The sequence below is a fragment of the Amblyraja radiata genome, chromosome 3 (genome assembly GCF_010909765.2).
Source record: "Amblyraja radiata isolate CabotCenter1 chromosome 3, sAmbRad1.1.pri, whole genome shotgun sequence".
Taxonomy (NCBI): Eukaryota; Metazoa; Chordata; class Chondrichthyes; order Rajiformes; family Rajidae; genus Amblyraja; species Amblyraja radiata.
The window spans coordinates 118,443,374-118,461,574 of record NC_045958.1 but is presented as its reverse complement, the minus strand read 5'-3'; the positions used below and the strand labels follow the sequence as shown (position 1 = coordinate 118,461,574).

Genomic DNA, 18,201 nt, shown 5'->3' with positions numbered 1-18,201 from the left:
CTGTACGTCTTTGGAATGTGGGAGGAAACCGAAGATCTCGGAGATAACCCACGCAGGTCACGGGGAGAACATACAAACTCCGTACCCGTGGTCGGGATCGAACCCGGGTCTCCGGCGCAGCTTTCGCTGTAAGATAGCAACTCTACCGCTGCACCACTGTGACTGCATGAACTAGTTCTAGTGGCAAACATGAACTAGTTCTAGTGACAAAGAATCTGCTGTGTGATGCAGGTGATAATTCAGTGCAAATTTAAAAAAAAAAAAATGTTGACCTGATTGTTCCTTGTTTTAAAAGTGGATCAGCAATGAGAAGACAGTGCTTGGACCAATTCCCAATGAAGATATGTATCTTTATTGTTTACGATTAATGCATATCTTAGAAGGGCGCAATAATGAATTATTCTGTTTTATCAACTTGCATTAACATTTTATATTTGTAGATTGGTAACGAAGAATCTCAAAACGTGGAATACCAGGAAACACTGAAAACACGCAAAGAAAACTTTGGTATGTTTAATGCAAGTTTCATAAACTCATTTTTTTTTCCCTTCCCACCTGAGTAAATTTGCTTTTAGTGCAGAAATACACAACTGATAGTTAATTGAATTACTGGTGATTTGAGTTATAAAGAAATAGATTAACAGGATATATAGGCATGGCCATCAAGGCTGCTATTGATTGAAAGATGTAGCATGGAAGCAGGCCTTTGGGCCACTGAGTCCACGCCAATCATTGATCACCTCTTCATACTAGTTTGATGATATCCCACTTTTGATTCAATTCCTACAGAGACCAATTAACCTACAAAACTGCACGTCTCTGGGATGCGAGAGGAAACCAGAGCACATGGAGGAAACGCACATGGTCACATGGAGAACGTACAAACTCCACACAGACAGTATCTGAAGTCAGGATTGCATCTGGGTCTCTGGTGCTGTGAGGCAGCAGGTCTAACAGCTGACTGTATTGATTGTCTGCATAGAGTTGCCCTGAGGAGGTGGTGCAATGGTTTCTTAATTTTTCAGGATGGCACAGTGATGTAGCAGTAGAGCTACTATCTTCCAGTGCCAGAAACCTGGTTTAGATCTTGACTATGGGTACTCTACTGAGTTTCTCCCTGTGACCATGTGGGTTTTCTCTGGGTGCTCCGGTTTTCTCCCACATGCTCATGTGTATCATCTTTCCATTTATATTGATGCTTCGTGGACTACAGTAACACAGACCATCTCTCAAATCTTTTGTGGCTGTGGTCAGTTGAGCAGTTCATAAGTTCATGAGTTATAGGAGCAGAATTAGGCTATTCGGCCCATCAAGGGGCGGCACGGACGTGCGGCGGTTGAGTTACTGACTTACAGCGCCAGCGACCTAGGTTCAATCCTGACTATGGGTGCTATCTACACGGATTTTGTAAGTGACCCTTGTGGGTTTTCTCCGGGAGCTCTGGTTTCCCCCTATGCTCTAAAGACGTACAAGTTTATAGAATAATTTGCTTCGGTAAAATTATAAATTGTCCCTATTGTGTGGAATAGTGGTAGTGTATGGTGTGATCAAACATAGAAACATAGAAAATAGGTGCAGGAGGAGGCCATTCGGCCCTTCGAGCCAGCACCACCATTCATTGTGATCATGGCTGATCGTTCCCTATCAATAACCCGTGCCTGCCTTCTCCCCATATCCCTTGACTCCACTAGCCCCTAGAGCTCTATCTAACTCTCTCTTAAATTCATCCAGTGACTTGGCCTCCACTGCCCTCTGTGGCAGGGAATTCCACAAATTCACAACTCTGGGTGAAAAAGTTTTTTCTCACCTCAGTCTTAAATTACCTCCCCTTTATTCTAAGACTGTGTCCCCTGGTTCTGGACTCACCCAACATTGGGAACATTTTTCTTGCATCTAGCTTGTCCAGTCCTTTTATAATTGTATATGTTTCTATGAGATCCCCATCATCCTTCTAAACTCCAGTGAATACAAGCCTAGTCTTTTCAATCTTTCCTCGTATGACAGTCCCGCCACTGGTCAGAGCGGACTCGGTGGGCCGAAGGGCCTATTTCCACACTGTATCTCGAAAGTCTAAAGTTCCTGCACTCTGGATGTGTTGTAAAGGAGACATCTGCCAGACGGCTACAGAAGGAAGTTTTCATTGCATTCGTGAGGGGCAGGTCCCACTTGTATCGTAACCAGGTGTGGTGGTATATTTACTTCCTAAGTGGAGACAAATGTAATTTTATTACTGTCTTACGTGACTGCAAGACTCGTGCTCAAGCTGATAGTGCTCGAAAAGTTAATTGTAAAGAAATCTAATTAGAATGAACAATAAATGGTATAGATCTTAGTGAGGATGATGTGCAATCTGGAAAAAGACTTGGCAAAGCAAGTGTTTGATGTCTTGCACCTATTGACCTTATAAATGAATGAAATGGGAGCTGGAAAATACAACCATCCTGCATTAGAATATATAAATGTTTAAATGGACATAGTTACTGATCAAGCTTTAAATCAGGATGATTCCCTGCCTTCTACAACATGAATAGGAAGTGTACTATTAAGCAGTAGAGCTAATAGGACTTGATGTTTCAATCTCTGTAATAAGTCGGCACTCTTGATATTGGCAGTGGGACTGGAGTGGTGAAAGGTAGGGTAGGTACGTCATCGGGGTCATCAGGTGGGCACCCTCCTTTCATTGATAAGCCCACAACGTCTCCAGAGGGCTCAACAGTGATACCTGGCGTCCCAGGTACACCCCCCCCCCCTCAGTTCCATGCCTTCCTGTCTTCATCTTGCAGCCCAATTGTAGTCTTTCCTTTTAATCCAAAGCCAATTGCTGCTTTTTTCTGCTGAATTTGACAATGACTTGATTGCTTGTTGGAGGGAGTGACCCCTTACCCCCATTTTCTTCAATAGACTGGTCGTAGATGTAGCAACGAATCCCCTGCATCCCACTTCTACAGAGAAAATCTTGGTCTTCCAGTCATTCTGGGCAGCTTCAGTTGCCAGTTCAGAGTACTTGGTCTTTTTCCTCTCATGAGCAGTAATATAATGGTGCTTGTAATAGTACTAATGTGTGCATTTCTGTGAAAATCTGTACTTGAAAGGCATCCAAAGAGCGTCTTGTTCAGTCATGTTCACATTGATCATTAATCAACTCGGATTGGTAGGTTATGAGTTTTTATTTTATTTTCTGTGGGTTAGTCTGTGACATGCACGTATTGTGATCCCATTTCCAAAAATATAAATAGGGTAATTCCTAAATGGTATGGCATCAATTGTGCTAAATTGATATTTTTCTGGTTGTGTTTTGTTTTAGAGAACCTATTGACAGATGAAAACACAAAAGAAGAGACAATCATATTAACCTTGTTTGAGATTCCAGCCTCTTCTTTAACAGAATATGGTGAATCTTTAGCTCCCTACATCCCTGTTTCAGAAAACACCTTGAGTTATGTTGAGCCATGTCCACCTCTAACAACAGAAAACATCAAATTTACTGTGAGGTAAATCCTGTTTAATTTTAGATGTTCACTTTGAAACACAGCTGGAAATAGAAGTGTGTTTAATGGAAAATTGCATGGAATTAAAATGTGGTAAATAGCAGCACACAACACATTATTCAAGGATAATTTCTATACTTCTATTTTTGTTTAAGTGGGAAAATGAGCAGATTAGTCATTATATTTAACATTGGTGGAGTTGCACAGCACGGAAACAGGCCCTTCACCCACTATGTCCATGCCGACCAAGTTAGCATATTGGGCTAGTCCCATTTGACTGTATTTTGCCTATATCCCTCTAAACCCTTCCTGTTTATCTGTCCGAATGCCTTTTAAAAGTCATATTGTATCTGCTTCTAAAGCTTCCTCAGGCAGATCATTCCAGGTTTAGTCTATCTTCTGAGTGAAATAGTTGCCTCAGATCCCTCTTAAATCTGTCCCCTCTCACCTTAAGTCTATATCCTCTAATTTTACAATCTTCTACCCTGGTGAAAGACCAAGCGTTCACCTGATCCATGCCCCCTATGATCTTGAACTGATCAATAAGGTCACTCTTACCTAAAAAGGTCTTAGTCGATACAACCTCTCATACCTACAAGTCCAGGTTACATCCTGGCGAATCCCTTTTGCATTATTTACAATTATTTTTACATTATTATAGTTACATTATTTACAATTATATTTACATTATTTACACTTTAATGTTATATGGGGAGAAGGCAGCAATGGGGTGCTGATTGTGGATGATCAGCCATGATCACAGTGAATGGTGGTGCTGGCTTGAAGGGCTGAATGGCCTACTCCTGCACCTACTGTCTATAGTATCCTTTTTATAGCCAGACGACCAGAACCATGTGTGGTCTCACCAACGACTTGTACAACAACATCATGGTATCTCAACTTTTGTACTCAATACCCTTCCCAATGAAGGTAGATGTGCTTAAATCTCCTTCATCACACTCTCCACCTGACTCACTACTGTTTTGGGAACCGTACATCTGAGATCTCTCTGTTCTGCAACACTCTAGGGCTCTACCATTTACTGTGCAAGTCCTGCCCTGGCTTGACACACCTCACACTTGTCCAAGTTAAATTCCATTTGTCATTTCTTTGCCCACCTCTCATATGTTCAGAAGTATTTGGAGCAGAATTAGGCCATCCGGCCCATCAAGTCTACTCTGCCATTCAATCATGGCTGATCTATCTTTTCCTCTCAACACCATTCTCCTGCCTTCTTCCTGTAACCCCTGATACTCTTACAAACAAGAATCTGTCAATCTCCACCTTTAAAATATCCATTGACTTGGCCTCCAATGTCTTCTGTGGCAAGGAATTCTAAGAGATTCACCAACCTCTGACTAAAGAGACTTCAGCTGATCTAGATAACTTTCCTCATTGTCTACAGTACCCTTAAGGGCACCTATTCTTTCCTGAACCATTCTTATTGTTTAAAAATACTTGTAGAATCTCTTGGGATTTTCCTTTACTCTTGCCTGCCAGCCAGCTCCATTTCATTTCCTTCTTTTGCCTTCCTGATTGCTGCCTTAAAACTCATGTATATCCCTACACGTATACTCGGGGCAGTGGACCCCCAGCAGAACCAAAAACAAGACCTGTCAAAGGGCGGATGAGCTCCGAGCGAGCCAACGTCCATCCACACTTGTAGAATTTGCGATCACTGTCGTACAAAGCATTGTAAGGCACCGTGCCCGTTGATGTTTTCAATGATGATGATGATGATGATGATATACTCGAGGAGGGATTCTCTTGGTTCTAACGGGATAAATTTGGTGTATGTCTCATTTTTCTGACCAGAGCCTCAATATCTCCCATCTACCAGGGTTCCCTAAACTTACCAGCCTTGCCCTTTACACTATTAGGAACACGCTGCCCCAGTACTCGTGCTAACTCACTTTCCAAAGCCTCCCTTTTGCCAGTATCCCCTTACCTGCAAGCAGACTTTTGCAATTGACTGTTGCAAGTTCTTGCCTAATATCTCCAAAATCGGTCTGGCCCCAATATAGGACCTTAATTCCTTCTTCATAGAAAATGCTGGAGTAACTAAGCGGGCCAAGCAGCATCAACGGAGAAATAAAACAGGTGACGTTTCAGTTCGGAACCCTTCTTAAGCTTATAAAAATATCTGTATCCTCCAAAACTACTTTAAAACAAATAGAATTATGGTTACAGGTCCCAAAGGGCGCCCCCACTGACTCTTCAGTCACTTCCCTACATCTTTCCTAAGAGAAGGTCTAGCCTTTCACCCTCTCTAATATAGCCCTCTATATATTGATATACTGGACATCTGCTCCTTTAAATCACGATAACTATTGGGGGGGACCTATAATCATCGATCATTCAACGTGAATCATTTTCCTACAGCATGGAAAACAGGCTCTTCAACCCAACCTGCCCATGCCGAACAGGATGTCCATCTACACTAGTCCCACCTGCCTGCGTTTGGCCCATATCCCTCTAAACCTTTCCTATCCATGTAACTGTCCTAATGTCTATTCAATGTGAACCTGACTCGACTATCTCCTCTGACAGCTCGTTCCATCTCATTGAATGAACCACTCATTGAATGATCAAAAGTGATCATCCCTTTCTATTTGTTTAAGAAGGAACTGCAGATGCTGGAAAATCGAAGGTAGACAAAAGTGCTGGAGAAACTCAGTGGGTGCGGCAGCATCTATGGAGCGAAGGAAATGGGCAACGTTTCGGGCCGAAACCCTTCTTCAGACTGATGGGCTCCCTTTCTATTTCTTAGTAGCCTATAGACGACCTTGCAAGAATATCCTCTTTGATCACTGTAGTTATATCCTCCCTGATCAAAAAGACAACAGCCCTCCACTCTTACTACTTTTCTGCCTATTTCAATGCTAGAGACTTAACAGATAAGGTAGATGAGACATGGAATGTAGAAACAAGGAACTGCAGATGCCGATTTACAAAAATAGACACAGTGCTGGAGTGACTCAGTCTGTCAGATAGCATCCTTGGAGAACATGGACAGGCGACGTTTCGGGTTGGAACCCTTCCTCAGACTCATGGCATGGATAACCTCAGAGAACTGGGATATTACAGTAATAACGGAAATATGACTGAGAAAAGGCAGGATGGGCAGCTCAGTATTCCAGGGTATCGACAAGGTGGAGATGAAGGAGTAAGAATGCAGGCACAAGATTTATTTTGGTGAACGTAAGAGTTCAAACACTATAATGTATTTGAATGGATTTCAAAATCATATTGATATCCTACATCTGATGATCCATTACAATGGCAGCAGGGTTGTAATTATCAAATACTTATGTTGGTACTTTTTGTTTTAGATAAGTGAAGCATTATTCTATACTTATTGCTATTATACCTCGGCTATGTGAACTCATGCTAGCTCGCCCTTAATAATGTGTAGGAATTGCCTGATTCATTCGCATTAATATTGCCTGCTGTAAAAGAAACAAAGAATTATGTGTTGGAATTCAGATTCTAAGTTTATTAATTACTATATTTCTGCTTGCAGCCCTGATCTATCAGTAGAGGCACCGACTGTATCCAGTATGCCTGAATCAGTGCCAATTCTAGACAGTAACGTCCAACAATGGAGTTCAAATATGCTAAGCTTGAACATGGGACAAATGAATAGAAAAAGGAAAGCTGACAATTTAAGTGTTGATCAAAATTATTCTGTCACAAAGAGCCCAGAGATTACATCAAGTTATGAGGACCCCAATGAAAATGTTTCACAGACTGAAAAAATAATTCAATCACATTTAGCGAACTTTTCATCACCTAAGGTAGGCTTTTTTAATTGACATATTTTGATTTGAAATTTGCATAATGGACTTGATTTGCAATATGATTCCTTTATAAAAAGAAAAAAAGTAGAGCTGCTGGCATAGTGAAATGTCGGGCGAAATTAATCCTGGATGATTTCCATTGGTTAGTTAGCTTCTTCCTTCAGTCCAGCCAGACTTCTAACGTTACTGTCTTGAGACGGCGCGATTTACCTCATTTTTTACGTGTTTTACGTTTCTAAGAGTTATCGGCCAAATTAAATTACTCGCCATTTGTATGCCCTTTCCCATCACTAATATTTTAAAATAAATTCTCGGTAAGATATACTTGTGGCATGTAGGGGAATCTCAGTGGAGAATAGAGTAATGTGGGAGTTTTCGTGTCCATTCTTTGAATCTTTAACTGTTAATGCTTCCTTATGCAGTATCATTCTGTAATATCTCGGCAATTTTAGCTTAGGCCGTACGAACCGAAGTAGATACAAACAGTCTTCTGTGAAAACTGTTTCATAGAAGGGGTAGAGGAAAAATATTATGCAATTGAAAAGTTAGAGATTAGTTAATAATCAGTGTATACAGGTCAGGTCGGGGGGAGTTGCCTCCCGCCATGGGTACCATGTAATCCCGTGCTACCTGCTCCATGGTCGGATAGTCGGAGACTAAACCGTCTCCCCCACCTGGTTTGCCAGGCGAGGAGGGGGCTGTGGATCCCCAGCAGGACCAAAAACAAGACCTGCGAAACAGCGGATAAGCTGCTAGCGAGCCAATGGCCATCCACACTTCAGTAGAAGTTACGATTGCTGTCGTACATAGCATTGTAAGGAATGATGATAAAGCACACACACCTAAATCCTATACTTCCAGCGGCGGAAGTCCGCAGGAACGGGAGGACAGAGATGTGTGGCGCGTCTGTCATCGTTCCTGTTGGAAATCAGCACCGCTGCGTCGCTAATGTTTTCAGCGATAATGAATAATAATAATAATAATGGATGGGATTTATATAGCGCCTTTCTAATACTCAAGGCGCTTTACATCGCATTATTCATTCACTCCTCAGTCACACTCGGTGGTGGTAAGCTACTTCTGTAGCCACAGCTGCCCTGGGGCAGACTGACGGAAGCGTGGCTGCCATTCTGCGCCTACGGCCCCTCCGACCACCACCAATCACTCACACACATTCACACACATTCACACACAGGCAAAGGTGGGTGAAGTGTCTTGCCCAAGGACACAACGACAGTATGCACTCCAACCGGGATTCGAACCGGCTACCTTCCGGTTGCCAGCCGAACACTTAGCCCATTGTGCCATCTGTCGTCCCAAAATGAATGAATGAATACAATCTTCTACTTGGCGTGATGAGTAATTTAAACCACAATACTATTTGTGTTCTCACTCAAAGCAGCAAGCTAATTCCAATTGCTGAAACCTGAACCACATGTCACCTATAGAAATCTTTTTGCCAAACAACCCCCCTGATTGAATATTATAACTCTTCTGCGTTGTCTTTTGCATAGGTTTGCCCAGAACCGTCAGCAACAAATACATTAAGTGGTGATGGTAAGTTTCTTGTTGTTGCAAGAATTGGCAGTATTTATGATACGTCATTGTGCCCAACTGAGGCTTCACAATTACAGATCACTTGCATTCAGGCAGTAATTCAGAGAGTTGTGAGTGTGGAATTCTCTGCCTCAGAGGGCGGTGGAGGTCGGCTCTCTGGATACTTTCAAGGGAGAGCTTGATAGGGCTATTAAAGATAGTGGAGAAGGCAGGAACGGGGTACTGATTGTGAATGATCAGCCATGATCACGTTGAATGACGGTGCTGGCTCAAAGGGCCGAATGGCCTACTCCTGCACCTATTGTCTATTGTCTAATCTACCCCATGTTTTACCTGAATAAACATTTTGCTGAATTTCCTCCCTGCCCACAAATCTGAATGTGTCCTTAGATACAAAATATGTTTTGATTGTTTGCAGCAGTTTGTCAAAACTCTTGAAAATGAGCTTGTTCAATTTGGTGAGCAAGCAACTACAAATCAGGTTATGGCTTTGCAAATATTGAATATTTAAATTCCTAAGTAAGTGAGCAGTATACATCAAAAGTAATGGGTGAATTGTGCATTTACAGTGTTTTAAATCCAGTGCTTAGATATACATTATTATTAAAATGTGCATTTTGTTGTAAAAGCCGATTTTCATTTATCTCAATTACATTTATTGATCTATTCAAACATCAGAACTATTAAATAGATGAGTTTTAACACAAAGTAAAGAATGGTTCTGTAATAAATTAATTTTGCCAGAAACTTTCACCATCACTGAGAAATCAATGGAGAGCAGATTTACCCCATGATTTTTGATTGTAGCCAAGTTTTACTCCAAAAGGTGTTACCATGGTCGTTTTGAAGGGCTAACATTCAAACTGCAGGCGTTTGTTCTTTAATTTTTGCCTCAGCTGATATTTCTGCTTAACAAGTCATGCTGCATTGAGTCAGCAGTGGCTCAGATAATACTCTCATCTCAAACGAGTTTTAAATTCTGTCACAGGGCTTGAGCAGGTTAAAACTTCTGCATCCAATGAAAATTTCAAAGCAAACTTACTTACTGTTATATTGTCGTACAGGAAAGTTGGAGGTTTCAGGGGAGACCTGATAGAGATGTATAAAATTATGAGCAGCATGGATTGGGTAGACAGACAGAACCTTTTTCCCAGCATGGAATTGTTCAACACAAGAGGGCGTAGCTATAAGGTGAGAGGAGGAAAGTTTAATGGAGATGTGTAGGACAAATGTTTTTATGCAGCGAGTAGTGTGGGTGACAACACATTGTCAGTGGTGGTGGTGGCGGTGGTGGATAGATAATTGTATTGTATTGTATTGTATTCAAATTTATTGTCATTGTCTCAGTTAGATAATGTTGTTTTACATAGGCGCAAGGAATGTGTGGGTTAGCATCACTGGGCCTCTACTCGCTGGAGTTTAGAAGAATAAGGTGGGGGATCTCATTGAAACTTACAGTATAATGAAAGGTATAGTTAGAGTGGGTGTGGAAAGAATGTTTCCACTGGTGGGAGAGTCTAGGATAGAGGTCATAGCCTCAGAATTAAAGGGCGCTCTTTTAGAAAGGAGGTGAGGAGGAACTTCTTTAGTCAGAGGGTAGTTAATCGGCACTTACTCATTGACACAGAGGGCTGTGGAGGCCAAGTCAGTGGATATTTTTAAGGTAGAGATGGACAAATTCTTGCTTGGGAACAGGTGTCAAGGGTTATGGGGAGAAGGCAGGAATATGGGATTAGGAGGCAGAGATCAGCTATGATTGAATGGCGGAGTAGACACGATGGGCCGAATGAGTTAATTCTACTTGTGAACGTGAATAGAGGGATGTGGATCGGGTACAGGCAGATGAGATCAGTTTCTGGCTTCATGTTTGGCATAAACACTGTGGGCCGAAGTGCACAGTACCTGTGCTGTTCTATGTCTGTATACTATATGTTGAAGGTTGTTGTGCACTGTCTGTCTGCCTGGTTTCCACATTGTAACATTGGCAGTGCAACACAAGTACTTCATTGACAAGAGCTCTTTGAGACATGGGGTAATGAAGGCGTACAAATATAGTGTTCTGATTTGTTTTAGATATTACTCAAATGGGTGTTCCACCACAATCTGCTGATGATTTCTCATCCGCTCCTTTGGAAGAAGTGCTCAATCTGGCTCATGTTGAAAGATCAGCTCAGACCCCTTCTGAACCTGAAGAAGTGAGGAAATCTTCACAGATAAGGAGAGGTACATGACTAATTTAAATAAGTAGCTTCCATAAGTAGCTGCTTAGCAAACACATATGGGATTGATTTGCTGTAGTTAAAGATAAATGAAATCAAATACAAGTCTTTGTCTTGGCTATTTCTTCTAGATTATGTTAACTATTTGGAGAGCTGCAATATATATGAATTTTTGATAAACTTTTCCTTTTCTTAACAATGATAATAAGGTACTGTTAATGTCAAGTTTTTGGTACCCAGCTGGTGTAGATGTGACTACTGTTTAGACTGTATTTTTTTCCCGATGGTTTCTGATACTGTGGAATACTGTGCTTATTGTGCTGATGTATTGCTGATTTCCTTACCCTTTTGAATGCATTAGCCTCTGTGATTAGTATTGTATTTATATGTGATGTTTTACATCATTGTGATTATACACTACAAATGCTTCCAATCTGTTTATTAGTGGGATTCATTCCTATTGCATTCTGATTTGTGGCCTTGTGCATACTAGGTAAACTCGCTGTGGAACCCAACATTTCAACAAGGAGAGCTGCAAGCACTTCTGAGACTGGTCTTTCAGATATAAATTATAATACTCTGAACATTTCAGACGCAACAAAAAATGCACCGTCACTTCTGCCTCCTGAAGAAAGTGTACAAACTGATGCACGATGTAATGCATCAGTAGATGTGGATTCCATGCAACAGGAGCTGGGTGCTGATGACGATTACAAATGTGAAAATGAAGCTCAAGATGCTGCAGAGACGGCAACTGCCGCAGTATTGGCTTGTTACTCTCCAGAGATTTCAATGGCAGTTATAGATGAGGGCATTCTAACAGGGCTATCAGACACAATTACACAAAGTACAGGTTCTACCTCTAGTACAACGCTAAAAAGGTAAATATGCTCTGCATTCGTACTTGTAATCATGTTGCGTCCTCCGCTAGTTTTAGTCATTACGTGCTAACCAGGTAACCTCGGTACATGTGACAATAAACTAATGACTAAAACTAATGACAAATTGTTGACTTGTACAAAGAGAGCTTTGGACTGTTGTCTCAAATATATGTTTTGATTTTGCACATCTTCATTAATTCCCCCAGAAAGTGGAAGTGGATTTATAATTTGTGCTTTGGCACGTAACATTTTTGTTTGATCCTTGTTAATGCATTCATGCTGATTGCCTCCATTATTCCCCATGGTAGTTTTCACGCCTTTGTCACTCTCCAGGTTAAAAAAATGAAAGAACTTCCCAGCAGGAATGGGCCACCCTTGGTTATTTTTGACACAGAGAGAATCTATTTGGCCCATCGTGTCTCTGTCAGACAAAAGGTCTACCCATCCTGATCCCACTTTCCAGGCTAGGTCCATAGCCCAGCAGATCATGACTCTTCAAAAATACACCCAAGTACTTTTTTCAAAGATTATAGAGCAGAGCAAGATGCGCCACTCTGCGAAAAAAACGTAGTATGACATGGGTGATTGTTGACGCCATTTTATTGGGCTGCAATTTACAATAATAATATAATTTACAATAATATTAACTAAATATGTGAAGTGATCGATGCTCTATAAAACACTGTTCCCTACAACACTGATTACACCAAAGATGATAGAGCGGATCAATCTTTGGAACGGATTACACAAAAGATGCTACAGGAGCATTGCCCGCTGCCTCAGGAGTGCCGACCGCGGGCAGACGCTTGAGGCTCTCCCGCCGGCCGCCTTCATCTGGTATCGGGGGGACCGAGAATCAGTCCTGGATCAACTCAGGAGTGGAGGAAACGTCCTCTTCCCCCAAAGATACAAGAGGAGCCTCTAGTATCTTTGCTCTTCCCTGCGACCTGATGTAAGAGCAGATTGTATAACTGTGGAGTCCGTCCCCGCTACCTAAGATGTCGCGTTTGGCATAAACAAATGGCGGCCGTGACGTTCCGTTACGTACTATACGTCAGCCCATTGGATTTCGGAGGAGTGGTTTATCTTGCTCCTCTAGGATCTTTGCTTTTTTTTTAAGGTTTCTATTACTCTTCCAGACAGAGAATTCAAGACCCCTACCATCCTCTGAATGAAAGAAACATTCCCACATTTCCTCTCCAATCACAGACTGTGAGGAAGGCTGTCAAAATATACAGTGAGATATATTTCAGCTACAGAAATGGGCAAATGGGGTTTATTTTGAACAAGTGCGACATGTTGCACTTTGGGAGGTCAAATGTGAGGGGGAAATATACAATTGATGGCATGACCCTTAACAGTGTTGATGTACTGAGGGATTTTGGGATCCAGGTTCATATCTCCCTGAAAGTGGCAACACAAATAGATAGAGTGATTGAAAAAATGTACATGGTATGCTTGCTTTTATAGGTCAGGGCATTGAGTATAAGAGTCAGGAAGCTATGATGCAGCATTATAGGACTTTGGTTAGGCCGTATTTGGAGTATTGTATGCAGTAATAGGAAGGGATATAAGTTGCCTACTGTAAAGCAACTGAACCAGAATTCATCTGATTATGCTTATTCAATGAGTGTTATATATCTGGTGTAATAATATTTTAATTAGCATCAAAACAAACACATTTTACTGCTGATTTTTCACCATGCTATTAAAGAAATCTTATAATTTAACTGTCATTTTATTTAATTTTTTAACAGACCAGTTCGCAAACCTCGAGGCTTTTTATCCTTCATATCAAAAAAGTCCTCTGAAGGTGAAAGTGAGGTGAAATCCAAAAGGACGAAATTTCAGAAACCATGTATAAATCTCCCCCAGTTTTCTGGGAAAAGGCCAATCCCAACTGCAGCAGATGCTGAAGAAATGAAAGCAAGTGGTTCTCCACCTGCAAAAAGGCAGTCTTGTGAAAAGGCAGATGGGAGTCAACCCAACACCACAAGTCCCCCAACTAAAGTAAGTTACCATTTGTTTTTGTGCACCCTAGAGTGTTTAGATAAAGTTGATGGTATACTGAGATATAGCAAATAAAGATAAGTAAGTGAATTTCTTTATATTTCTTCACTTTGTTAGCTTTATTATAAGCCAATTTGGATGGAGTTAAAACATACTATTGAAAGGGAAGTATTGTGTTTTATCTACGCACTTTAAACTTTCCTGTCCCCTCCCCACAACGTGCCCCCTATAATCATCAAAAGTAATTGGCAAAGAACATAGAACAATACAGCACAAAATATGCCTCTCAACCCATGATGCCTGTGCCAAACATGATGCCAAGACCAATACCTGCACATAACCCATATCCCATTCCCTGCATATCCATACGCTTATCCACAGAACATGGAAACATAGAAAATAGGTGCAGGAGGAGGCCATTCGGCCCTTCGAGCCAGCACCGCCATGCATTGTGATCATGGCTGATCGTCCCCACTCAATAACCCGTGCCTACCTTCTCCCCATATCCCTTGATTCCACTTGCCCCTAGAGCTCTATCTAATTCTCTTAAATCAATCAACCCTAATATATCCAAAAGTCTTTTCAAGGCCACTAATGTATCTGCTTCAACCAACACCCCAGGCTGCCTATTTCTGGCAGTCACTGCCCTCTGTGTATAAAATAAAACTTGCTCGCACATCTCCTTTAAACTTTGCCCCTCTCGCCTTAAAGCTGTGCCTCTAGTATTTGATTTTCCCATCCTGGGAAAAAGATTCTGACAGTCTACCCTATCTATGCCTCTCTTCATTTTATATATTAGGGTTGATTGATTTGAAAGTTTTCCCTTGGTCTGAAAAACCTCTTGGTTTTTTAAAATAAAATTTCCAATCTGAATAAGATTTGTTTGCGAGACAAGAGTCCCGCTTATCTATTGGCATGTCCAGGCGTGAGTATTTTAGATAATAGCACGTTATTACTTATATCCATGTCTTTGCAGGTGACGGGTAACTCATCGTTACAGAGTTGGCAGTCTGAATCTTATACGGAGGAGGCCTGTTGTGCAGCAGAACAGGACACAGAACAGATGCCACCAACGAGAGTTGCAGAATATTTCTTCAGTGACATTTTCACAGAAGTGGAGGAACAAGAATGAAGAAGGGATGTGTGTGAAGCTACAAATGTAATCGGTATGGGTACATCCCAGAATAATGTGATTAGGTTCTTGACCTAATCACTGCATTGGGGTCATGTGATGTATGAATCTGAACAGACCTTATTTGCTTTTACTTGCACTATGATCTCCTATTAATGTACTTCAGTTGTGATTGCAATGGGGATTCAAAATTTTGGCCAACTTCTTCAGGACATATCAAGATTTTGCAGGGTGATTTATTGTAACAACGGTTTCGTTATACATGAAAAATAACTGCTATTTACTATTCTTTCAATATATTATAAATTCATTCAGTAGAATGATATTTTTATTCTGCAGTTGTGTACGATATTTAAGGGTCTTGCATTCTCTGAATGTGAATAATGCCTTTTTTGTAACATAAGCTTGACCAGTCGAAATACACACTTGAACAATGGCAACTTGATTTACCTTTAAAGTGATGTAAATGTTATTACAGAAAAGGGCATACAAGAGGTGTGCTTACTCATATTTCTGTTTATTGTATGAACTCATTCTGATATTGACTTTCAATGAACAGAACGTGTATGACGTCAATGTATTGCACTTTAACATCCAAGTAATTAATCAGGATCACTTTAAATTAGGGAATCTAGAATCCATGAATGTATGGGTTATCATATATTTGCCAATGCAGTTACTCACCTGAGAAAAATGATTTAAATGGAGTATTTCTTGGTTATAGTAAATGGAAAATCATCATATTAAAGCAATAAATAGTGGAACCAAACCAAAAAACATGATACAGAGAAAAGCAATGAATGTACAGAGTCTAATTGAAAAGGACAAATTGTATTATTGAAATAATTCATTGACATCTAAGTTGTGAGATAAAAGGGCATAGTATGTTTTTGGATTTTGAATGCAGATTTTATTGAGAGAAGTGGAATAGGAACTAGTTACATTTGTGCACAAATTATTACAAAAGTAGTTGACTGTTATGGTTTGTTTTCAACAATTTGGATGCATGTCAGAACAATGCCTTGTGATGAATTCGTAAGTCTGTCTCCATTTACAACTTTGTTGTAATCGTGAGGATCGCACAAATTTGATGAGTTTCTCTGATACTGAGGACTGTTTTTATCACTCATTTGTTCTTTGAAGAATGTGCCTTATTCATCTGACGGTGACATTCCTTTTAAATAACTAATCAAAAGTAAATATTTGCAAGTTTGGATGTGAGCCTGTCGGGCTAATATCAACATTTACTATGATTGATTTAAGTTTAAAGTTGCGATGGACTGAGATTTGTTTGCATGTCATACATGTCAATAATGAGAGACAAAATTATTTTTTGTAAAATTACCTGCACTTGTGTTTTTGTTCTTGAATATATTTGCATATTTCAGAACAAATTTTAGTTTTGGGCAAATTGACCTTTTTAAACTCCTTCCCAAGATGTGTTTTAAAACAAGCTATTAACTATGTTCCTTTAGTTAACATTATGGAAATGTGATGTGCTGTTAATCAGACTGTCTTTCAATATGGGACATAATCACATTTGCAGATAATTTACCTCATTTTTTGTATTTGGATTATTATTTAATATTATTCTACTCAGGTGACTTTGATATTTTGATGACTTGAACATTGGAAAAAAATTGAAAGAGAAGAGAGATTTCGAATGAATTAAAATGTGAACTTGTTATGTTGTTAACTGACTTGGCTGTGGTCTGTAAAAACGGCGAACTGCAGATGCTGGTTCACAAGAAAAATGACAAAGTGCTGGAGTAACATAGTAGGTCAGACAGCATCTGTGGAGAACATGGATAGGTGATGTTTCGGATCGGAACCCTTCAGACTCGCATTTGGGTCGAGACCCTTTATGAGACAGGAGAAGAGTCCCGACTCTAAACGTCACCTATCCATATTCTCCACAGTTGCTGCTTGAGTTATTCCAGCCCTTTGTGTCTTTTTTTGCAGCTGTGGTCTATGTTATGGTATGTTAATATTTGGAAGAGACTACTTGCAGATATTATCAAAATGTTCAGAGGGTGATAAGCACATCGACAGGTCGTATCACTGTCTGGTTCAGCAACTCAATCGCCCAGGAACAAAGGAGATTACAAAAGTAGTGGAAATTGCCTAGTCCACCACAGGTACTGACCTGCCCACCTCCTTAAAGATCTAGAGGAGACACTGCTTCTAAAAGGCAGACAACATAATCAAGATTCCACACCATCCTGGCCACGCTCTCATTTCACTCCTGCCTCTCGGTGTCCCAGTGACTTCCCGGTTCAAATATGGCTATGAACCATCATGGCTGCACCAAAACCTTAAGGTTTGATATTTTGGTTAATTATGTTATCTACGAGTGATGTATTACTTGCCGTTTACGCTGCTGCACGCAATTAATAAATTGTTCCATTGTCATTACAAGATCCAAGCCCAGTCATATGTCAGACATATGACAATGAAACATCATTAACTACGCTCTTGACATTAATGGGGTTCTTGGAGTAGGGGCAGAAAGTGGTAAATTGGCCAGTGCCAATTGCAAAAGGGCAGCCGGTCTGATGGAGAAGGAACTGGCTTTACTGTTCCACAGTAGTCTAGGTCATTGAAATGATGTGTTTGTAGTGGAGGGAGGCATTACTTTCTGTTCTTTACTTATTATTAAGATGAGCCCAGGCAGAAATGCACTGTGCTTTGGCGTTGCTCACTTTTTCTTTAAAAAGAAAGCACAAGTAGCTTCAACTCGGCACCCGTCTCAACCACTCTGAAGGGGGAAATTTCTTTATCAGTGCATACTATATAACCAAAAGTATATTGCATAACCACTGTGAATTATATAACGGTATACATTGCATTGTTCAACAACAAAGAGGCTCGACCACCCCCGACCCGGGGGCTGATCGCCGGTGCGGGGGAGCTGACATCCCCCGATGCAGGAGCTGATCGTCCCGATGTGGAGGGCCAAAACACCGGCGACTGCGGGAGTCAAGATTGTCCCGTCAACGGAGGGCTCGAGGCCCCCGACCGCGGGAGAGGTGAGGGAAAAGATTTCAACTTTTTTTTCCGCCTTCCATCACAGTGAGGAATGTGGAGTCACTGGTGGATGTTTATGTTAAAATG

At 40.8% G+C, this 18,201-nt stretch overlaps 1 protein-coding gene across 2 annotated transcripts in view; it reads left to right on the top strand.

Annotated features, from left to right (window-relative positions):
* bdp1 (B double prime 1, subunit of RNA polymerase III transcription initiation factor IIIB) overlaps window positions 1-16,783 on the top strand; it is an 83,886-nt gene extending 67,103 nt beyond the window's left edge. For both annotated transcript variants that reach the window (XM_033018704.1, XM_033018705.1), the window contains exons 24-31: window positions 441-507; window positions 3,305-3,491; window positions 7,012-7,285; window positions 8,803-8,845; window positions 10,919-11,068; window positions 11,558-11,945; window positions 13,703-13,955; window positions 14,932-16,783. In XM_033018704.1, the coding sequence (XP_032874595.1) occupies window positions 441-507; window positions 3,305-3,491; window positions 7,012-7,285; window positions 8,803-8,845; window positions 10,919-11,068; window positions 11,558-11,945; window positions 13,703-13,955; window positions 14,932-15,087 (1,518 nt within the window). In that variant the 3' untranslated portion in view covers window positions 15,088-16,783. The remainder of the gene's footprint in view (window positions 1-440; window positions 508-3,304; window positions 3,492-7,011; window positions 7,286-8,802; window positions 8,846-10,918; window positions 11,069-11,557; window positions 11,946-13,702; window positions 13,956-14,931) is intronic.
* Window positions 16,784-18,201: the final 1,418 nt, after the last annotated feature.